Source organism: Columba livia, chromosome Z (genome assembly GCF_036013475.1).
Source record: "Columba livia isolate bColLiv1 breed racing homer chromosome Z, bColLiv1.pat.W.v2, whole genome shotgun sequence".
Taxonomy (NCBI): domain Eukaryota; kingdom Metazoa; phylum Chordata; class Aves; order Columbiformes; family Columbidae; genus Columba; species Columba livia.
Genome location: NC_088642.1, coordinates 32,876,663 through 32,901,337, shown reverse-complemented (window position 1 = coordinate 32,901,337; position 24,675 = coordinate 32,876,663). Strand labels below are relative to the sequence as shown.

The 24,675-nt window shown below is 38.2% G+C and overlaps 1 protein-coding gene across 2 annotated transcripts in view; it reads left to right on the top strand.

Moving 5' to 3' along the window:
• The window catches only part of SRFBP1 (serum response factor binding protein 1), a 78,571-nt gene that overhangs the window by 41,419 nt on the left and 12,477 nt on the right, over positions 1-24,675 (top strand). Inside the window, exon 4 of one of the 2 annotated variants that reach the window (XM_005506225.3) lies at positions 12,113-12,184. The exons of the other annotated variant lie outside the window; for it this stretch is intronic. Coding sequence (XP_005506282.1) covers positions 12,113-12,184 — 72 coding nt within the window. The remainder of the gene's footprint in view (positions 1-12,112; positions 12,185-24,675) is intronic. 2 annotated transcript variants of the gene reach the window in all.

Genomic DNA, 24,675 nt, shown 5'->3' with positions numbered 1-24,675 from the left:
GCTTTCCTTCCTCTTTGTAATACAGAATCTAGATATTTGATAAGTGAAAAAGGCTATAATTACTTTAGGACATAATATAATCTTAAACCCTAATGACACAGGAGAATGTATTTAAATTATAATTCACTTAATTTGTCTGCAATTAGAGAGAAAATGTCTTCATTTTTACTGGATAAAACCTCTGGTTTCAGTCTGTGATGATATAGAATCAAGTCATCCAGTCAGGTTGCCGGGAAAAGCTTTGTTGGCTAGACTGGTGGAACAGAAAAAGAACTATGGAATCTTTTTTTGTAGTGGTTTTGCTTTCCTGTAGTTGTCTGTTTTTAATGACACAGGTATTTACAGTAAAACTTGACTTCTACAGAAAGTTAAATCTGTACATCTGCATACTTCGAATTTTTATCAGGTTTTTTTGAAGCTTTATCAGTTTTACTATGTTGGCTTAATGAAAGTTTAAGTTCTTGAAGTCATTTATTAATAGGTGATGTCATTCCTGAAAATGTGAAAACTTCTGAAATAGTATTTATTCAAATAATATTAGTAAATATTTGCAAGACTGATAATATTAAAACAGCTTAATAGTGAGAAGTTCCCACAACATGCAAAGCACTGATAATTGGAAAGGTATTCCTACCCCTGTTGTAACGTCACGTCATTTTTACTTATAAAACAGAATACATTGCTAATATACAGATTTATTTGTCTTGTTTATATTAATTTTGAGTGCACTTATGCCTCAACAAACAGTCTTTACTTTGTCAGTAAATAACATTATCCTAGATGTGAAGAATGGGAATCTGTCTTCCCAAACACATTCACCCTGCAGTGATTCATTATTGTCTTTTATGGTCTCTGTTAGTACATGGTAGAGTATTGTCTACTTTCATAAGCTTTATATGTTTGTACCACTTATATTTTGTGTCCATCTGTAATTTAAAATGCAAAGTTTTATGCCTGTGAGATGCCAATGAGTCACCAAACCAGCCAAGATGGTAGCTCCCAAATAGACTCCTTCACTTTCTCTGTCTGAAGGGTGCAAGCTGTGGCATAAATATGCACAAACATTGAAAATCCCTAGTGTCACCTTGCTAGGAAGAGTGGCAACTCAACGTCAGCAAGGCAGGGAGATCTTTAACTGTGGTGTGAGTAGATTAAGCATATCTTGTCTTTCATTTCTCTACCTGAGCATTTTATAAATGTTTCTATGTCTGTTTCAAGTATTACAAATAAATGCTTTTAATTGCATTTTATTTAAACGTAGCATGAACTGAGTGTGGCTTGAGAGGCATAGCATGGCCCTTCTCTGTGTAGTATGGAGCAATTCTGTAAACTGGGAGGAGTTGAAGTGCTGAAGTTTCCCAGCACATCCTCTGCCCTGAGCCCTGGGTGTGATCCACCCAAGAACCACAAGAATGAATCCCCACTTCGACTGTGTGGGCCAGTGGGTGAGCTGATACTTCTGGGGTTAGTGGGTGCAGGTTTTTTCCAGATAACTGTTAAGAAAAAAAAAAAGGGAGGGGGGGGCAGGAAAGCTTTTAACCCAATGATATATATTCATTTGATTAATGAAGGGCAACAATACTCTGATGTGAGCAAGTGGCTTGGGAGACTGTATACCTTCTTAATTTTCTGGGCATCAGTCAAATTCAGACCTGTGACAACGATGTCCCTAACAATGCCATCCTAGACTCCCTGTGAATCAGTCTACCTCTAATTAGACTATTAACTGCCCTGACCGGATTCTCACCTGTGGGCTGAAAATCTCAGTCCTCCTCAGCAGTAATTTGAAGCTCTTGGTAACTGTGGCATAATGCTTTTACATCCACCGATGTGAAATATTGTGTGTGTGTTTGCAGTCTGCTGCAACAGGAGGCAGTGGCAGGTCTTTTTAGAATGGAAATGCTGGATTGAATTCCTGATGAAAAAATCTGGTTTTTACTTGCCACGCTTTCAGATGGTGCTGAATTTTTAGTACAAATGTATGGGTGCAAAGACTGGAGATTTCTAGGGTCTGCAAGCAACAGAAATTTTAGTATCAAAGTAGTGATAATATATCCCATTCATATATATTGGTAATTAAGAATGAAACATTCAATGATTATCCAATCTCTTTCTTAGCACCAAGTAAAATAAATGGTGCGGTTGCATCATACAGGTGTTCTTATGTTGTCATTTGGCCAGAGGACATGAATGGGTTTTCAGGATTACTTGTCACAGTCAACAAAGCAGGAAATCATTAAAAGAAAACTGAGTCTTTAGTTGTCAAAAGCTTTACTGTAGAAAGCGCAAGCAAAACCAAGTACCAAATACAGTGTTCTGTGTTTACCTAACATCAGGCTACAGTTTGGGAAATTTGAAACAAATCAGTGGACCTCTCTGGCAGGATTTTATGTAATTTAAAGGTGGTGGATAAAGATGAGAGTGACCTGGATTGCCTGGATTCCATTGAGGAAAAAAGTAAAGCCAAATGGAAGATTAAATTTCCAGGAGTAAGGAAGGCTATGGGCTCTCTGTCTAGAATAAGAGTTCTTCTCTTCTGTATGATATTACCAAGACAGATACTGCATCCCATTCTATTCCTGTCTTTTAAATTGTAGTTAAAAAAAGAGAGCAAATGCGGAAAATACTTACAGAGGTTACATATGGACAAATTTTCATTCTGTGGTAGATGAAGTTCGGGACATTTAATTACTCGAAAGGGGGCTTGAGAGGTAACTTGATAATAGTTTGTAAGTACTGTCAGGAAAGCAGCCAGCTTCTTTAAAGTGCTTAATTTTGTCTGTTGGTAAATTACACAGTGACTTTTTAATAAAGCAGATATGTCAATGTAGTGCTGATCTGTTTAATAAACTTATTAATAAGCTTAAGGCATACTTAACTAGACAATATTAGAGTTTTACTTACCAGCTTAAATTTTCTGTCCTTCTGTTCTGCTTACTGATTTTACCCAAATTCCCCTACTGGCAATACTATTCATCTTGGCCTCACAAAACTGAGGTTTGGGGGGCTATGTCTTAGGGGGTGGATTTATTAGGTTGGTGCAAAAGTAGTCATGGTTTTGGACCATGAATTTTAAATCATTTTAACTAGGCTCAAACACATCTTCATTAATCAAAACAAGAACCATTAGAATCAGCACATTGTTGCCAATGAGAAATAAGTTTGTTTATTCCTGTAGCATAAAAATCCATGCTTTGGGATTCAACAAACTCTTGGAAAGCATTTTCTGTTGGTTGTGGAAGCATTTTCCATGAAAAAAGTTGTCGAGATGCTTGGAGAAGTGGTAGTCAGTTGGCGAGAGGTCAGCTGAATATGGCAAATGAGGCAAAACTTCATAGCCCAATTTGTTCAACTTTTGAAACTCTGGTTGTGCGACATGCAGTCGGGCGTTGTTGTGGAGAAGAATTTCACCCTTTCTGATGACCAGTGGTAGCTGCAGGTGTTGCAGTTTTTAGTGTATTTCATTGATTCACTGAGCATATTTCTCAGATGGAATGGTTTTGCTGGAATTCAGAAAGCTGGAGTGGATCAAACTGGCAGCAGACCACCAAATAGTGACATGACTTCTTTTTGTGCAAGTTTGTCTTTGAGAACTGCTTTGGTTCTTCTTCTCTGTCCACCCACTGAGCTGGTTGTCGCCATTTGTCATATTAAATCCATTTTTTGTCACATGTTACAATCCAATCGAGAAAAGGTTTGTTATTGTGTAGAATAAGAGAGGGCAACAGTTCAAAATGATGATTTTTTTGATTTTTTCAGTCAGCTGATGGGACACCCACCTCTCGAGCTTTTTCACCTTTCCAATTTGCTTCAAATGCCAAACAACTGTATAATGGTCAACACTGAGTTCCTCGGCAACTTCTTGTGTAGTTGTAAGAGGATCAGCTTCCATGATTGCTCTCAACAGGTTGTTGCCAACTTCTGATGGCCACCACTATGCTCATCTTTGAGGTTTTCCTCTTCTTTGTGAAACTTCTTGAACCATCACTGCATTGTACATTCGTGAGCAGTTCCTGGGCTGAATGTGTTGTTGATATCATGAGTTGTATCCATTTTGAATTCAAATAAGAAAATCTCACAAATTTGCTTGTTGTCTAATATCATTTCCATAGTCTAAAATAGATATAAAATAAACAGCAAGTGATAAGTCAGTAGCAAAAAAACATAAAGTGAGAAAAGCACATTAAAATGAGGTGTAATATAACCACGTTTATTTAAGATTGTATTCCAATATCAAATGGCAAATTTCAACAATGCAAAACCCACAGTTATTTTTGCACCAACATAACACTTATTTTTTTACATAGAGTGCTATTTAGTTAGTTATGGTGGTCCACTAGTGAGACTTATATCTGTAGCAATTCTTGGTTATGTGTGTATGTATGTGTGGTTTTATATTTGGGTAACAGTTACTGGCAAAAGGTTTAGATTTGTAAACTGTCAGGGGAAGAAAGTGTCACTTTTTCTTCAAAATCAGTTTGGTATAACCAATTAGAGTACTGCATTTCTTGAAAACAGGCCTTCATAGCTGAAGCAAACTTGTACACCTATCATGGATTTAGTTTCTTTTTGAAAAGCAAATAAACTTTCAGAAGCATCATGGCTGATGTGTTTCATTAGTTTGTGTGCATGATCCCATTTGTATGTACTTTCCCAGTGATAGTATGTGTGCTGAGAGTCTCTTTTGCCCTGAATAACTATAATACTGAACAAATTGGTTATAACAGGAAGCCATGCACTCATTCAGTTATAGAAGAAAGAAACTGAAGACCTGTTTTGAAACTAAGTTTGTTTTATTTCTGTTCCTTTTTCCTCACTAAGAAACCTAGAAAATGATGGGAAACAGCAAAATGAGACTGAATGCTGTGAAAAAATTCAAGAAAGCTTGCAAGAAAGTGTTCTCAAATAGCTGTTCAAGGACAAAAATCATGATAAAGTTTTTAAAGATATAAGTGGGTAACTACAGTTGAGATTTCACCAGAAATATTTGATTTTTTTTGTATAGGTGTTCTGTTATCTACTTATGTAAACCCTGATTCTGTTTTGTTTTGTTTTAAGAAATTTCTCCATTTCAACACAAAAATCATATTATAAAGATGGTGGATCTGGAATGATTTCACAAGGAAAGGCTTAACACTTGTACAGTTTGAAAATGTGAAAAAAAAATAGGAAAAATAATTTATTATATTATAAAGGTAAAAGGAAAATCCTAGTCAAAATGAAATTGAATTTGGGTAGTTTTTAATAGTCTGAGGACTCTAAAATTTCTTCCATGGACCACAACTGGCAAGCTAACTTTTTCCTGAGTCATCTAAAACTGCTTTAGACAGCATAACTGGGGATGCATTTTATGTGAATAATCTTGCCTTTCTGAGGTGTGCCAAAGCCTCATCTGACAAGAGTTCTTTTGTGTCTTTCACGTCTTCTGAAGGCTCTTCAATAAATTACATTTCCATGCCTGTTAAGTTAGAAACTCAATCTTCCTCAGTATCACTTGCATGAAGTGTCATGTGAGCAACCACTATAAATGTCAGCATGAAATCATATTTTCAGATGCCATTTGTGCTTCACATACTTTGTTCAGTATAGCCTTGCTTTTCTGTCTAAGACAGTTATAGCTTATTTAAATAAATTCATCATTTAAAAAAAAATCAAACCTTGCTGTTCTGAGTTTCTGTAAGTAGTGGGGTGAGCTGTCTGTCTCTGGTACTGGGACTGGCTTCAGCAGAGCTGCATGGCAGCACCCCAGCTGCCCCACTCCGTGCTGCCACATCCCTTCCTGTGCCCCAGTGCTCCCTTTTCCCAGCTCAGGCCAGTCTTTTTTCCCACCCGTAGTTACTTTCCCCAAACAGGCAGTCTTGGCTTCATGTGCTATTACCAGTACAGTTACCTTTATACCATCAGCCTTTCAAGATATCCCACCCCCTGCCCCTGCAAGCTGCCCAGCACTGCTCTTCAGCTTTCCATGGAGCTTGTCTGTTTTTCACGTAACTCTCCTTTAATGATCAGTAAAATCCAGCTGCTCCATCAGCTTCTCGCATTATCTGTCACATCCAGCAGTTTTCTTATGTCACATCCAGTAGTTTTTCACATCCTGTTTATTCAGCGTAATTTCGGGCCAAGGCCTAGTCATCTGCCTGCAGCTGTGACGAGGTCCAACTGGCTGACAGGTCACTTTGCTAACGCCCGCCTGCTGGAGCGCAGAGCAGCTGCTCAAGTGGCCAACGCCTGGAGGAGCTTTGGTCCGCACAATGTGAAAATCACTGGAAGACTGTGCAAATCCCAGTCCTGAAAGTCAGGCTGGTCCTGCTGCTGCCGCTGCTCTGTCACCTTTGCCACCTCCCCGTCTTGTCTTGGTTGCTTCTGTGGAAGTTGTTGGCTCAGCTCAGGCACCACAACAAAGAGAACTACACACAGAGTGTGCACACTGTTGTGCTTTGTGTTGTGTACATCAGCCTGCAGAGAGCCTTCCCTTGCCCTGTCTCTTAAAGCGTTTCATGACAGAAGTTGAGATAAGGATACAGTCTAACTAAAAGAAATCTATCTGTTCCCCTTGTTGCTTACAACAAGCCTTTGCCACTAGGCATGTTTTTCAGATATTATTTTCAAGAAGAGGAGGTTGTCTGGTTCGTAGCAAGGCTTTGTCTATATTTACCTCATCTGGGATAATTGTGGATGAAATACTTTGTGAAGTAGCATACTTATCTGGTTCCCTCTAAACTTTTTTATTCCCTCTTCACTCTGAACATAACACTTAATTGATCTTGGAAACTTGCTGGCATGTAATGTTATGACACCAAGCATCATTTCAGAAAGTAGTAAGTAATCTGTTAGGTCACAGAATCACAGAATGTTAGGTCTTGGAAGGGACCTCAAAAGATCATCTAGTCCAATGATTGTCAATATGTCATGTGGAAGTGATGAGAGCATTCTCTGTTACGAGCCTTCAGGCTTGAACCTTGTCAATGCTTAGGGTGAAGGAGTAAACAAAAACACAGAGGAGCAGAACTAGTAGACTGGGGATAACAGAAGCAGTGACGAAGACAAAATGTCTCCAGTCACTAAATAATAGGCCATTAAGAAACTACTGATATTGCTTTGGGGAAGGCAAGCCTGCACTTTACAACTGGTAATACGGGGAAACAAGATGAACGTGATTATTTTGGAATATGGGGTATCTGTGAACTATGCTAAGGTTAATAAATAATGTTTAGGGGGCATAGGTGGGAGTGAGTATTGGAGAGGTCCATCCCAACTAGGGCTGGTGAGTACATTTCTCTGACCAAGCCCTTTATCTGAGCACCAGAGTCTGTCATCTTTATAAATCTTTTCTTAACTGTCCACGTAATCTCACTCCTTATGCTGTGTGTGCACGTGCATTAAGAATTAAGTGTTAGCTACTGGGAGGACAGGCATGAGTGGATATGGGGCTAACAACTGGAGTCACACCAGGGGTGTAGGTCCCTGGAGCCTGTGGTGTCAGCAACAGGGGCAGGCAATGGTTTTGGCCCCAGTGGTGGGGGCAGGAGAAGCTGTGTCCTAGCTGGGAAGAAAGCAACAATGTGTATCCTGGGCACAGCTACTCTGGGGAATGAAGCATTTGAAGCTCTCTGCAGCATTTCACTGGGACTGCAGCTCACAGCCCATGTGCCTGGTGCTTGCTGCTGACAGGGGCAGGCAAGCTGTTGGTATTTTCAACCATGCCATGTGGGTTGACCCCATATATGTGTTTCTTTGGTACACTGGCAAACTTCAAGTTGGACTAGCAGTGAGTGGGAGATGCCAGGCTTGGGCGGAGTTATCAGGTGGGTAGAGGACCTGTGCTGGTGTTTGGCAGGGAACTGTGAGCCTGTAAGACAAGAGTACATGTAATACAAGAGTGTGAGTGCATGCATCTGCCTACTAATGACTTACTGCCAGCCAGTAAGTAGGAAGCCCATGAAATGGATGAAAGGGCTCTGAACCCAGTCTGAGAAGTATTAGATGGACAGAGTGATATGGTTTGCTGGTATTTGAGGGATCCATGAATGCGCGTGTGCTTGTGCATCTGGTGGGAGTTGGGAGCACATACTCTCAATAGTGAGCTTCAATCTTGACTAGGCAAAAAGAAGGAAGGGGTCTTAGCTGACTGTACTGAAGTTCATGTGAGTCCTGGAAGTGTCACGTGTGGTTGCTGCCAAAGGTAGAGCCTTGTCTGTAGCAGCTAGCTGCTTAGCTGAGCTTCATATCTGGTTGAACCTTATGATGCAAAAGCAACTGTCATGTCGATGGACCTGGGATGGAGACCTCCAGCAGCAGGGCAGGAGGAATCCATGGACTGGTCCCAGAGATGCTGGAGGTGGCAGTAACTTGTGACATCCATTAACATAACTGGTGAAATAAGTTTTCATAGTAGATATTTAATACAAATGTTCTCTTTGGGAGTCAGGAGTTCCTGAGCTACATGCATCTCAGACTTGATAAAAGTATGCTGAGAAAAATATCACTATATGCTTTTTCTGTTTTCCTGTCTGCTGCTGACCATTAATAGACACAGAAGAAACATTTCTTTATTCCAGTAACTTGACTTACATGGCTGTTTTTACAAAACCAGATGTTGCTGAAGACTATATAAGTCACAAATGCTTGTTCTGCCTTAAATCTAAGAGAAGGAGATGCTTTATAAATGTGGGGGTTTAAGTATTAACAGGAGATTTGTGGCCTTGTTCTATATACTAAGCATTTCAGTGAAGCTTCATTAATGATTTCACATTCCAAACTAATTTTTTTCTCCGTTATTATGCATGATTCTGCAATGTTAAGGGAGTTTTGCAATATTGTTGTATCAAAATTAGACCTCTGACATTCTTATGTAGGGATTGCTGAAGTTTGCCTGCCTCCCCTCCGAAGCATGTTGTTGCAATTACATATGGAAATATGAAGTTTTAGTGGAGATGACGATCAAATAAATTCTTTTTTTCTTTTATAAAGCAACAGCTTGATTTAATGAATAGTATAGGGTTCCAGAGCGTCACCTGTAGCCCCCAACCAGCTATGTGACAGTAAGCATGTCACTTAACCACTGTGTCCTACTTTTACCATCTGTGAAATGCTTTGGAAAGTCATGGAAAACTGAATCACAGGTCTTTTCCATCTCAACATTCTATTAGGTCATCCAACTGTCCATCTGCCAGTAGAAGATTGTTTCCTACATCCACCAGTGTTTTTCCAGTCTGGATTTCATCCTCCAAGTGATTGGGCTTCCATCAGTACCTTTGGGAGATGATTTTGCAGACTTCTAGACCTCATTATCAGGAGGCTCTTCTGATATTCACAAAAAGAGAATTTTTTAAATTAATTTTTTTTCATTCTGTTACTTTGTTCCCATTATTACATGCCTGCTTATAGTTTTAAGGCATATGCAATTTGCCCAACACCTTAAAGATCTAAGTAAGATGAAAACTCTCTGTAAGGTATCTAATATATAGAAGGAAGGACAACGTAAGGTTTTGAAATGCAAGGTATGAGAAATATATAAGAAAGTAAGCTACTTGTTTTTTCCTGAAATTGCATCTAAGTAAGTGTGCAGACTACTGCAGATTTAGGACAGAAACATAACAGAATATGGAAACTTAGCAATGGAGCAGGATGTTAAGTGAGTGTTGGGATACTTATCAAGAATGATTAAGTAGGGAGAAAAAAAAGAAAGGAACAAGTATCATTTAGTAGTTGAATATGGAAGCCTTTTCCTATTATGTAGTACTATTTTTTTATAGACACTTATAAATTATCGTGCCTCCTGTAATTTGATTTGCATTTGACTATTTGACAAAACATTAATTCTTCTGAGCCAACAGTCACAATAGTTGCTTTTAAGGGTTTTCAGTTAGCACCTTTCTTGTCCAGATCTAAACACCTGGACACATCTCATTTTCTCAAACAATAATACTTTGCATGGGTACTTCCAGTTTAGGTTTTCTTCTTCTTTATTGACGACAAGTGTTTCAAAATTATTGTATTTCATATTTAAGTCATCCACTTTACTATAGTTTGAGAAATTTAGCAGACATAATTTTTTTCACATTTTGAAGCCACCAGCATTGTGATATAGGCTAGATGTAGATGAAAGCTATCAGAATAAGATTTCTTTGTACAAACTTCTTCAATTTTTCAAACTACGAATGTGTGAAAGTTATTTGGGGTCTGCATAACAGTCATTAAACTGCTTTTAAAATGGCTGTCTGACAAATAACTGATATGTAACATGATTTATTTGATGGAACATCCTAAGGGAAAAGCCAATATTCAGTACATTAAATTGATATGGTTAATAGGGCTTTTGTAATACACTGTATATAAAGTATGTATTATAAAATAACAGGAAATTTGCCATGGGGACATGTTTCACAAAATATTCAAGTTTTAACAAAATCCATTTGTTCAGGGTTTTCATTCCTCTATTTCAGTTGCCAATGGAAATGCTTAAGTCCAGCAATGAAAACTGCATGTGTAGTCAGTCTCTCCAGAAAAAATAATTTTTTGGTCATCTCAACTTCATTTTCATTGTCTTAGACATATATTCATATATGTTGGTAAGGTGTGACATAACCGCAGAGTCTAAGATAAGTGGGGCTTTTCAAACCTTTGAAAGCTTATTTGTAGGACAACAAAACAGGCAATTTAAACATTTCTATAAATAAAATCATCTTCTTCATACTTAGGTGTTGAAAATCTCTGTTGCCCTCAGTAGTAGTAATAGATTAGGTATAAATAATGTTTTGAAAGTCAGAATAAGTATTATTTACATCCACACAAAAGAAATCTCTATATCACAGAATGTTAGGGATTGGAAGGGACCTCACATGATCATCTAGTCCAATCCTCCTGCCAGAGCAGGAACACCTAGATGAGGGTACACAGGACTGTGTCCAGACAGCTTTTGAATGTCTCCAGAGAACCAGAAGCCACAACCTGTTCCAGTGTTCTGTCACCCTCACTGTGAAGAAGTTTCTTCTCGTATTTAAGGGGAACCTCCTGTGTTCCAGTTTGTACCCATTGCCCCTTGTCTTATCATTGGCTGTCACTGAGAAGAGCCTGGCTCCATCCTCATGACACTCACCCTTTAAATATTTATGAACATTAATGTGGTCACCCCTCAGTCTCCTCCAAACTAAAGAGACCCAGCTCCCTCAGCCTTTCCTCATAAGGGAGGTGCTCCAGTCCCTCCATCATCTTCATGGCTCTGTGCTGGACTCTCTCCAGCAGTTCCCTGTCCTTCTTGAACTGATGGGCCCAGAACCATACACAATATTCTAGATGTGGTCTCACCAGGGCAGAGTAGAGCAGGAGGAGAACTTCTCTTGACCTACTAACCACCCCCTTTCTAATACACCCAGGATGCCATTGGCCTTCCTGGCCCCAATGGTGGCTCATGGTCATCCTGCTGTCCACCAGGACCCCCAGGTCCCTTTCCCCTACACTGCTCTCCAACAGATCGTTCCCCTACTTATACTGGAACCTGGGGTTGCTCCTGCCCAGATGCAAGACTCTACACTTGCCCTTGTTATATTTATTTAAATTTTTCCCCGTCCAGCTCTCCAGCCTGTCCAGGTCTCGCTGGATGGCAGCACAGCCTTCTGGCATGTCAGCCACTCCTCCCAGCTTGGTGTCATCAGCAAACTTGCTGACAGTGCACTCTATTCCCTCATCCAAGTCATTGATTAATATTTTGAAGAGTACTGGTCCCAGTACCGACCCTTGAGGGTCTCCTAGAAACTAGACTTTGCCCCATTGACCACAACTCTCTGGCTTCTTTCCTTCAGACAGTTCACAGTCCACCTCACTACCCGATCATCCAGACCACACTTCCTCAGTTTAGCTGTGAAGATGCTGTGGGAGACTGTGTCAGATGCTTTAATGACATCAAGACAGACCACATCCACTGCTTTGCCATCATGTATCCACCTGGTTATGTCCTCATAAAAGCCTCTGAGGTTGACTTCTCATATTTTCTTCCTTTAAAAGAGATCAGTGGAAGATGCCATGGAGTTAGAATGTTTATAAGGAAGATGAACCATATAAAGATTTTGCAAAGTCTGATGATAAGAAGAATAAATATATCTTTTATCCACAGGATATAAAGCCAGATGAAGTTACCAGACTTGCTCTTAGGACAGAAGTTAATTTTGAAAGTGTGTGCAGAAAGGTAAGGCTTGTTGTTTTTTTTTTATTTTCTTTCTCCTGCTTCTCTGAAAGTGAGAGCACTCCTTGGGAAAAGGTACCTATGTGGGTAGGAGCACATGCATTTGCACACTGTGTTCTGTATGTTATATTTTGTCTTTGTTGTAGACCTTACTTCCTTTTCTAAAGAAATTCATCAGCTAGGACATATCTACAAAAAATTGTGCAGCAGTTTAGTACAAGTGGCTTGTCATCTAAGCTGGTGGGCTAATCCCTAATTCCTAACTGGAATATAATACCAGGAAGCACAGTAGTGGTTTTTTAGTCTTTATAAATAGATTTAGTTTGTTTATATCCTACATACATATGGTAGTGTTTCTCCTGAAGCCCACTGATGGTATGTTATTAAATATTAACTGTCTGACTAATAATGTCTGTAAAAGATGAAGACATACAAGTGAGAAGATGCTTGTTGAAATAAGCAGTTGAGGTTGAGAACAGACAAGACATTGTAAAATAAGTGCTAAAGAGCACAAATAATACTGTTTTAAGGGATGTGCTGGAGAAGAGATGCCAGAGTGCAATTCTGAACCAAAAAATATCAATACTATATCAATAATATCAAAAATATCAAGTTGTATATTTTCCTCCACTTCATCCTAAATTGCTATGTGTGGTTGATCCACTGAGGGAGTCTGAAGCCTGAAATGTTTATTGTTTGCAGGTGAAGTTTTAATGTATAACTTGGTCATTTCCTCCTATAATGGCATCATTAGTTTGTAATATAACACTGTTGCAAAGCACAGTTATATGTGATATAGCTCAGCCATTAGCATAATGTGAAGCAGGATTTCCATGCTTCATGTGAGCAAAATCAAGTCAATAGGAAAATATTGTAGGAGTTTGGTATTTCTGGAGCAATGTTTGGATGGAAGCATCTTACTGCTTTTCCTTCTCTTAATGATAGAAGAGGGTAAGGAAAAGGTCACAGATATACTGACATGGAACTAAAAAGCAGCATTCTTCTTTTAAATTTATTTGACCAGAATTTTCCAGTCTGAAGGTGAGCTACTCAGAAACTGGTTACTGTAATGTTAGAAATGGTGCAGAAGTAAAGATTCTGGAAGTGTGAGGACATGTGGAGAGGGATTTAATGCTTGAAGATGGATGCCAAATACAAACAATAAAATATTTTGGTACTTCCTGTAGGAGATTCTTCTGCCAAGGATTCAAATGCATCAGGCCTATGCTGGTTGCATAAAATATAGGAGCCCCAAAATGAAATAATTAATGCTATATTTTTAAAAGAGTTTACAGTTGAAATTTTATTTTCTAAGAAGATATTTTTATTGCTAAGAATACAGAAGGAATGTTACTAATCTTACTAATTCATTATGTCCCATAATTTTTGATGTATTCATAGTGATGGCTGACTGTATGCTTTCCATATTTACTTAAAATAGGCTTTCATTTAGCTATAATTCTTGAAAACAGGTCATACATGTGTCTTCATGGAGTTATTTCGGGTTGTAGAACTGTTGTTATTTATAGAATCATAGAATCATTTTGGTTGGAAGAGACACTCAAGATGATAGAATCCAACCATTAGCCTAACCCTGGCACTAAGCCATGTCCCTAAGAACCTTATCTACACATCTTTTAAACCCCAGTGGTGACTCCACCACTTCCCTGGGCAGCCTCTTCACCCTTTCCTTGAATAATTTTTTCCTAATATCAATCTAAACATCCCCTGGCACAACTTGAAGCCACTTCCTCTCTTCCCATCACTTGCTACTTGGAAGAGGAGACAACACCCTCTATGCTACAGCCTCCTTTCAGATGGTTGTAGACAGCCTCCTTTTTTCCAGGCTAAACAGCCCCAGTTCCCTCAGCCTCTCCTCATAAGGCTTGTGCTCTAGGCTCCTCACCAACTTTGTTGCCCTCCTCTGCACTCTCTCTAGCACCTCAATGTCATTCTTGTAGTGAGGGCCCCAAAACTTAACACAATGTTCAAGGTGGGGCCTCACCAACCAGTCCCAAGTACAGGGGGATGATCACTTCCCTGGTCCTGCTGGCTACAGTATTACTGATATAAGCCAGGATGCTGTTGCTGTTCTTCTGGCCACTTGGGCACACTGCTGGCTCATATTCAGCCAACTGTTGACCAACATCCCCAGATCTTTTTCCATCAGGCAGCTTTCCAGCCTTGCTTCTCCAAGTCTGTAGCACTGCCTGGGGTGGTTGTGACCCAAGTGCAGGACCTGGCACTTGGCCTTTTTGAATCTTACACAATTGGCCTCAGCCCAACAATCCAGCTGGTCCAGATCCCTCTTGTAGACTCTTCCTACCCTCAAGATCAACACTCCCGCCTAACTTGGTGTGTCTGCAAAGTTACCAAGGATGCACTCAATCCCCTTGTCCAGATCATTGATAAAGAGATTAAACAGAACTGGCCTCAACGCTGAGCCCTGGGAACACCACTTGTGACCGGCCACCATCTGGGTTTGACTCCATTCACCACAACTCTTCAAGCCCAGACATCCAGCCAGTTCTTTATCCCTCCCAGAGTACACCCTGGATGGCCATGAGATGCCAGCCTTTCCAGGAGAATGCTGTGGGACACAGTGTGAAAGGGTTTTCTGACATCTAGGTACAAAATGTCCATAGCCTTTTCCCTCATCTACTAGGTGGATCACCTTGTCATAGAAGGAGATCAGGTTGGTCAAGCAGGACCTGCCTTTCATAAACCCATGTCGACTCGGCCTGATCATTTGGTTGTGCTGTATGTGCTGCATGATGGCACTCAGGATGATCTTCCCCAGCACTGAGGTCATACTGAGAGGCCTGTAATTTTCCCTGGATCCTCCTTCTGGCCCTTCTTGTAGATGAACATCGCATTTTGTTGCTTTCAGTTTTTCAATGGTGTGAAAGTCTGTTAATCTCGCACCTTGTAGTGAATTGGTCTTATGTTTCAGATCGAGTTTATAGGCGGATGCTGATGCTTTTATAAAATTACAGAGGATTTTTAACCTCACTACATTAGAAGAACATGTACAATTAATTATTACGATACTATTAACAAGTGGTGGCTAAGCCATCAAACTATCGCTTGCTGTTGGTTGGCCACAGCATATCACCAATTAAAGAAAGCATCCCTTCCATGTTTTAACAAAAGTTAATTTTCCAATATATTATTTCTTCTTTTCCCACAGTTAATTATTAAACATACAATTAAAAAAAAAAAAAAAAAAGAGTTTCTATCCCTAGCAATATTCTAGGTCATATGAAATGCAGACCACACTGTTTACCTTTTCATTAACTTGAGTTTCGAAATATTTGAAGGAAAACATCCTGTGGCTGTTTTCATTTTCAGAATAGGTTTGTTTTCATTGATAAAAGGCAATCTGCTTTTAATTCACTGTGGAATGTTGAATATTAGTTTTGCATAGTGGTCATGTTTTATGTTCCATTACTACATTTCCCCATATATTTTTCAGAAATGGATAAGCATACTTTTCAACTTAAGAGGAGTTTGCACAGATTTCAGTCAAGTATGATAAAAGTGTGCTATGTGTTTAGCAAGTGGCACTATAACTTGAGTTCTAATGATTTAACCGTCAGTATTTTTATACCGACACTTACTAATAAGCAAATCAAATTTATGATAGTTGCAAAGTGTGTTGGCAAGAGTCACCAACCACATTACTCAAGACTTCTTCCTTTTCCAATTTATGGTAGTGTTATAGGGCTTACAACATTACTTTAAGAGAAGAAGCTGTAGGTGAAGAGTTCTTTTTGCACCTCTGCTGAAATGTTTTTAAAATCCTGAACTCTTACAGGAGGCTTGCTTCATTACTGTTGTGCTCCAGCACACCAAAGTTAGAAGTAAGCTAATCCTAAAAATGCTGTTGATGACAAGCAGGAAACTGACTTGGGAACTGAGAAAGGTCTTAACTGTTATTTTCAACTTATTGCTAACAGTTTTAAGGTAACTTAGATAAGCTAAGGTAGACAGGGTAGATAGGTTAATATGTATTAATATTTTTCCAGTGTTAGAGAAATTATATGCATCATCTCTGCTGTTTCTCCAAACAAAGGGTCATTTGTCCATCTGTGACCGCCCTCATCATTACTGCAGTTGGTTTTGTTGCTTTTGCACTAGTGCTAACAGATATTGACTAGCTTATTTTAGCATCTCCTTTAGTTTTTTTTTTTATAAGTCTTCGGCATATAGAACATGAGGAAAACTAACAACAACAAAAACCTGTGTTTTAAACACTGAAAATGACAGAATTCTGCTCCAGCATAATGGAACTTTATTATTACAAGCAATTGTCTGGAGTCCATCATGCCCTAAGTCAAAATACTTTTTTTTCCTCCTAGTAATAAAGTCTGTGCTTCAAATTCAGTGAGTTTCAGATTTTTGGAGAAGGGGGAACTGAAACAGCAAAAATTGTGGTATTTAATTGAGAAACAGGAGTACCAGTATACATTATTGTCAGAGCTTGAATTGAGCATGTGGTTCTGGCTTGCAGAAATACCAACACATATTCACTGATATACGTCCTCTATTTTTTGCTTCCAGATAGAGTCTTTGTGTAACCTTAGCAGCATAATTTTCATTTTTTTGCACTGAGTTCTAATCTTTGGTCCTTGAGAAAAGCATCACCTTTTCTTACTAAGTCCTGTATTTTCACCTGAATCCTGTCATGTTTGAATCATGAATACACTTATTTATTAAGAACATATTAAACTTGATACTGCTAGTAGTTTTTAACTGTGTGGCAGGGAAGGAAGATGTGGTTTCTGAATCAAACAGAACTTTTGATTAAGCACGTCTGCATCCACCGAGCAACATTCATATCTGTGTTTTCTAACTTTGGAAAATATAAGGGTTTCTATTTTAGCTGACGAACCTGAATGTATGCTTGTGATCTTTGGCTTAATTTACCTTAGAAATGTATGTTCTAGTGGAAAATATATAAACAAAACCTGTCTATTCTGTGTATTTAATCTGAGGAAATGCACTAAATCATAAAAGGGGCCTGACGCAAAGTCTCTTGCAGTTTAATTGAAGACTTTCCGTTAACTTCAAAGGCTTTGGATCAAGCACAGAATAGTTTCTGTCTTTCGTCTGGGCTTTGGGGGATTTTTCCACAACCTCCTCCCTTCTCCCCCTCTCCCCCCCCGTGAGCCCCTCTGAAGTCTTCTACTCATTACAAAAACATTCTGATTATGATAGATGTTATTATTGATATGAAACTTCTGTTTCTCTTGTTAGTGCCTTTAATAGCAGCATAACTAGATAATTACTTAGGTGGATTTTTAACATTCTTTGCTTATGAAAATATTTTGCTTGTAATCCATAAACCACAGAGAGAAGGACTACTGTATGAATCAGGGTTTTTTGTAATAATAATGTGATAGACTATTAGCTTTGTATAATATGCATGTTAATTTTGTGGTTTGATTTTGGCAATGTAGGGGTGAATGGCTTGTGTTTTTCAGGGGTCCATGAAAAACTCATTCTCTTTTTTAATCTAAATTCTGGTTGTTACACTCTTTTAAATTAGAAATTGTGTATAGACAATCAGAGCATAATTATAAGAAGAATATTTGATAATTTAGTAGTTTAATGATCACATGCCTAGACTAACAATCTCTCATTGCCCCCACCTTCTTTCTAAGTATCAATACTTGGAAACATTGTTATCAGCTTTTGCTTTGGAATGAATGTATTGCTTTGTACTTAGGAAGACATTTCCATTCTCCACCAATGTGTTTATGCTGAGAACAGTAAAACAATGATACTCCATTTATTTTCCTACATGTTTAAAATGTTATGTTACGTTCCTTTCTTATTTCAGTATGAAAATAAAGGTACTAATTTGCATGTCAAATACCACATGCACTTTGCTCTAATAGTGGCATCTGTCAACATTTTATGGTTTTGGAAATGTGTTGCATTGATTTAATAGCACGATTTCCTGTAACATGTTCTAAAATAATTGACTTGATGCTGGGAATCAGTGTTACAGAATTGAATTCTTTTTGTCCTGAGTATTTTGACTCTGTTTGAATGTAAGTTACACTGAATGTATGAAACCACTGTTTCCTGAGAATTTTCCATGTCAAACACCAGATGTTAATGTTAAACAGGAATGTCTGTGGTCTTCCTAACACTACTGATGAAGTGAAGAATTTTGCGTTCAGTGATGAATATCACATTCAGGTGTAAATACTTTCTCTGGATGACTGATTGGGTTTTGTTTTCTTTTCCTGACGGTTCCTCATCTTCCAAATTTGTTCACCTGAACTGCAAGCTGTTAGCATGTCTTTTATATATAATTCTTTATTTTAGAACTAAGAATCCATTGTTATGGCAGCAATTGACATTTTATGTCAGTATAAAACTGTCTGTTGATTTTTGACAAATCTTTTTCCACTCTCTCCCTACTTCTCCACTCAATTGTCTATCTGCTAGCCCAGCCAGTATCAGTCCCTTCCCAGTCTTCAGTGGGAGAGTTCAGGCTCCTGATTATGCTGTTCTGTCCATTGCCCACCTACCTTAGGTTAGCCATTCCTTCCCCCTACAAAACTCTTTCCTTTACTGGGCCAATTTATACATCTCTTCTCCATTTGCCCCTTTGCATTCAAACTACGCTGCCACACATGGCTGTCACAGCTTGGGAGTAAGGAGATAGACTAGACCAAAGTTACCATCATCTTCAACAACAGAGTAGCAATTGCAGTGATCTCAGTTTAATTACAGCTTGGATTTTGTCCATTCTGGAAAGAATCTTTTTTAAGTTCAGTACCGAAATAAACTGCTAGTAAGTTTGGCAGTTTTTCACAGAGATAATATGTTTATCTGTGACACAAAAAGGCTGTCTCCTGTCAAATTTTAAATTAATAGTTCAGGGATCTTTCTACCACTCATTTGCATTCCTGTGAAGCTGTATTACTTACTGTTGTTGCCTGGCTGAACTGATTGTTATTAATGTGTATTCCTGTCCTTAGACAAGGTTCAGTCTTGAAAGTGATGTGGTTGCTTTCAATTTTAATATGCTCATTTCACTTACTTGGTGTGTCAGACCAGAATGTGGGCAGGCATATTGTCAATAAAGCTGAATTGTTAAGTCAATTCACATTTTTGTTAGCAGTATTTGGCTTGGAACACCTAGTTAATTCAGACACAATAGGCATACTTGAAAGAGCATAAATGAAAAAAAAAAAAAAGGTAGATTGGGTAGATTGGTGTTTTTAGGTTCATGTGTGCCTGTGGTAGTGGTGGTGTGATGCATGGTGCTTCACATGCATGTGACTGTACTTTTTCAGTACCAGAAAGACTCATATCACAGCACTCATAAAAGACAAGCAACCCTCAACTTTTATTCCTATTTTAAATGAATATAAGAGTGATGTGTGTAAATATCTTACTGGATATGAGCTGTCATGGGAACAATAGAGGAAAATGTTAGAAATCATCTTGGGTTTATGCTTTCATTGAATAAAATGCAGGAAAAAAAGTGTAGTGTAACAAGAGATTCTCAGGATATGGTGGTTGGTTAGGCTACCTTTTTTTTTTTTTTTTAATAGAGGAAGGCGAAGTTGCTGATGCCCAGAATCTCCTTGGTATTCTTCTCCAAATTATTGTTCAGACTTCACCCAATACCCAAAAGGCGGGCAGAGGTCCAGAATCAAAATGCGGCCAACACAAGTATGGTATAGGAAGGAGAGATTTAGGTGTTTGGGGAATCTTTGAGGCAAGATGAACTTGGACAGGAAAGATGAGCTGCAGCATAGTCAAAATTGTGCCAGGCTGTTGGAACTTAAAATTTTCAAGGTCATAACGGAATACTTAAACTAAAAGCAGGGAAATGCATGGAAGAGCATCTGATTGACAGTGACGTGACCAACAGGGGGCATGTGGCTACTTTTCAGAATGTCTCTTAAAGGCCAAAGAGAACAGCTTGAGCCAATAAATAAGAAAGGTAGATTGGGCTGCCTACAGGGACAGTTGATTGGCCCCTCCAGTACTAAGCTACAGAGAAAGAATGTAAATTATGAATGCTTCCATATCAATCCTTGAACTGAAAAAATTAATGGAGAGAAATTAGAGTACCTGATATACGACATCATCACAGATATAATAGCTACCCTTCTACCAGATCTTCAAGATAATGAAATGTACCATCTTTACAGGGATAAAGGGGGAGGATGTATGTGCATGAGAGTGGTGCTGTGTTGTGAAGCACTGTATTTTAAGTCTAACAGCACAAATATATTACAGGAAAAGAGAAACACTAAGAAGCCTTTTGAATGGAAGTTCCAGCTGTCTTAAAAGTTTGGTACTATTAATGTGCTACATCCTCCAGTCAGAACGGTGTTGGTGAACAGAAAATGTTAAATGAGGTTAAAGAAGCTACAAATTTACGACACATTAATAGTGATAGTTTTCATTTACCCTTAATTCATTTGGATACTAAAGAGACAATCTTTGAATTGCATCCTTTATGTATTCATAGGGAAAGTAATTGGTTTACAAAGTTCATCCAGATGAAGGGGCAGGGAGAAGGTTACTAATCCAGTAAGTATTAGTACCTATTGAGCAATTTCAACCAAAGTTACCGGAGGTGATTTTAAAAGCATTAACTTCCAACAGAGTTTTTTGTGTGTGAGGGAGGAACCAAAATCAGTGTACCATTGAGGGAAAGGTGTTCATAGTTCATAACCTCTTGATCTTGTTTTGAGAAGCACCACAGAGTTGGTGTTGGCACAGAAGTGCACAGAGAGAGGACATGAAGTACAACATACCTGTGTTGGAATCTTTCATTATTTTGGTTCCTTCAAGAGCTTAAAGTGTTAAGGTGTCTTTAATGTTATATAAACAATTGTAATCAACTATGTTCAAGGCAGGCAGCTACTCATAAATTGCTAACTGGAAAAGCTCTTTCTGTATATACGCTTTGTAGTGTGACTCAGAATTGCATTACAAAATCAGAAAAAAAATAAAACTGTCATTCCTGTTATTTCTGAAAATGAAAAACATCTGCTACTGTCTTTTTATTTTTATAAATGAAACTCTCTCCATTTTTCATTACTTATCATATAAAAATAAAGTACTAAACCATTCTGATTTCTTTCCCCCTTTCTTATCCAGATCAGTTTTTAAAGTGCTGCAACTCAGAACAGGGAAATGGAGACTTATAAAAATGAAAACAAACAAACAAAAAAGTGTTCTGGGATTAGGAGCTCAATATGAAGCCCATCAGTCTCTTAATATTGGAAAATTAGATGAAAAATGCTGGAGGCACTATTGTTTGAACCTTTTGAAACTTAACTGTAGAAGGAGAAAACTTATATGTTATTGAATTCCTAGAATTCTGTTTGAAGTAAAATCTTATCTATTGGGACGTCAATGAATGTAGGTGCTAAGACTGGCTACATTAATGAGTTACACCTCAGTAAAATGAGAGCATTAAGTTTAGAGGATAATGCCCCTCTATGACAAGATTACTAGGTAAGAGAAAGTTATTGGAAACGTGAGGTCGCTGAGAAATATAACAGCATTAAATTTAAAGGGTGATGGTCTATTTTTTCTTGGGTTTGGAATACAAATAACTGCATAATGATTGAAATGGTTGAGTGATTACACATCAGGAAAATTCTACATGCCAGAGTTCAGTTAATAATGATGTAATGGCCTAGAAGATGCCCGAGAGCCTCTAAGCATAAAGACGACTATTCTGTTTGTCATATGGTGAAATACCTGCTATAAAATGTGAACATCCAGAATTTCCATTTATTTTACATCCATTATCTGCTGATTTGCTCAAATAATATCAGGGCTTCCATACATATCTGACATGTGTTTATTGTTAGTTTTGATTGCATATACTCCCTCAATAGACTTAAAGATGGAAAATCTACATTTTGATGCCAGATAACTGGTATGTTTATCTCAGATGTTTTAATAGCTTTTCAGTGAATAGGATTTTATTTCCATTGTCTTTTCAGAAAGTGGCTGAAAAACGTATATATATATTAAAAGAAATCTGTTTTCAGTTGTGCACGAAAATTGCAATGTGGTATGCCAAGAAATTCTGTCTTGTTTTGGATGGCGTATTATAATGTGGCCTACACCTGGTTAGTGTGTGCAGTGTTTGTGAGGTCTTTAAGTCATGTGTGCCTCCAAATCCCTGGTTCTCGTATTTAGTTCCTTCAGCAGCACTCTAAACATAAGTACATCTCTCCCAAGAGTTTTATCTAAAGGCGTCAACCTGACAGCAGTTATATATGAGTGTGTTCCTGGTGGCAACGCTTGTAAATGTGAAGGTCTGAGCAAGACAGGCTTTCTTGGCAGGGATAAATCTTTTACCTTTATGTTATAAATCATCTGAAATGTGATTAAATTGGAGCTTGTTTTTCAAAAGTTAGCTAGTTTTGAAGCTTTGCATCTGTTTTAAATTTGAAAATCTGAACTGTGTCTACTTTCTCTATTATAAAGTCTGTCATATATGCTTATACATATGGTGCTATATTGGGCTGCATCTGACAAGTGATAATTTGAAGTCTGAGCATCTGTTTTACAGTGAAATATTGTATGGATGTCTCAGGGTTACATTCCTGAAAGTTCAGTACGAAGTTTTGTCACCAAATAGACTTCAGAAGGAGACTGGTGGATATCTCAATTTTGAAACTTCACAGGTTTGTCCAAGGCAGAATATTGTGAACTTCTTGGTCCGTTAAATAGTTTAATCATGTGGTGCTCATCCCGGCATCTCACCAGTTTATTTGCCACCATCTGTTTTCACTCAGTCTTTGGACATGCTCGTGATGCATAGCTAGATCTTGGGAGCTCAGATGCATTCAAGTTGTAGAGAACTCTCATGCAGTTCTGTTTCCTGCTTGGTTTGCAGCGCTGCCTGACTGTTGTTGGTCTCTTTTCTATAATAAATATAAGTAATAATTTTATTTTTAAATTTTGGTTTCCCAAATAATTGTTTCACATTTCATTTTGAGATTGGTTAGCTTAAGTCCCTGTTTGGAGTTAATAAACAACTGCCTATTTTGAGTTTCTAGACCCTCATTCTAGATGGCCAGTTGCAGGCAAATGATCTCTCAACTTCACACTTTTCTGCAAAAGTCAGTTTGGTTTTCAGATCTGAAATATAGTTGTTGTCAAACTAATTTATATATGACCTTTCCTACAAATTTCATTATGCTCTCTGAAGAAGTCTGTGTGAATTTTGTGACATAGACCTTTCTCTTTGTATTGTTCCCAATTAGTGCCTGTTACCCAAGAGGCATTTTGTTTCTGTTCCCTCTGAAGTACATTTTTTGCTTCAGGGTTTCTATTTCATCGAATTTTGCTTTCCAGTTTACTTTGACAATATGATTGTCGTTTGCCTGATTTGGGTTGAAGGAGGGGAGTTGGTTGGTTTTTTTGTGGGGTTTTGGTTTGGGTTTGTTTTGTTTTGGGTTTTGGTTTTTTTTTGTGTTACTGGTTGGGTTTTGGGGGGTTTTTTATTGCATCTATTTTACTGTGCTGCATGCCAAGATTTTTTACTCAGTTTGGCAAGATGCATGTGTTTTATAGTGATATCATGCCTCAACTGTTCAGATGTCAAAAAATATGAAATGCATCTATTTTATACAAAGTAAAAACATGTAGCCTTTATACGGTTAGGTTTTATGTATTTGATTTTACGTTGCTATAGGTCAGAACTGTACGTATTTTATACTGGTTAATTGTACTGGATATACAATTCAAATTATGCAATATTTTTACATTACAGATACTTCTTAATAATATTTTAGCATCTAATATGGGGAGTACTCTGTTCACAACTGCTTTCCACTGGGAATTTGTCTGCATCATAGATATGTTTGTCCATAGCATAAAGTGATGTTCAACCTGCTTCTAGGTTTTTCCAACAGCCAGCAGAGGTTTCAGTGTTGGTAGTTACAATGAGTTAGACCGCAACTGTGGAGGGAAGTTGGCACTGTGCTCACTTTAGGTCCTCTTTCATGACCTTAAGAAGTTAACATTTTTTACCTAAAGAAGTGTGCATTGTTTGTTTGGGCTTCCAAAGTGAGAGGATTAAAACACGTATTCCTTCTAGCTTTTGAAGAAATGTCAAAGAGTTAGCAGCATTTGAGTTTTCCCACAATCTTGCTGTTTCAGCTTATATGTAGAGTTGACCCTGTTTGCCATGAGGAGCTAATTAAGAATCCATGCGTGCTTTATTCGGGATTTTTTTGCTCTGACTTCGTTATTGAAACAGTCATAGAAATTATTTTATACATAAAGAGAAGAAGGAAAGAATTAGTAGAAGATTAAGTACATAATTTGTACTTGGGCAGGTCTGGGGTTTATGCCAAGTTCTGCTATAGTTCACTGTGATAGTTAGGGGTGAAACACTCCCATTTCTCTTTGACCATTTCCCAGTCTGAAAAATAAGCATTTGACTCACACTTGCATGGTTAGCCAAATAAATTGTGGCAGGTTAA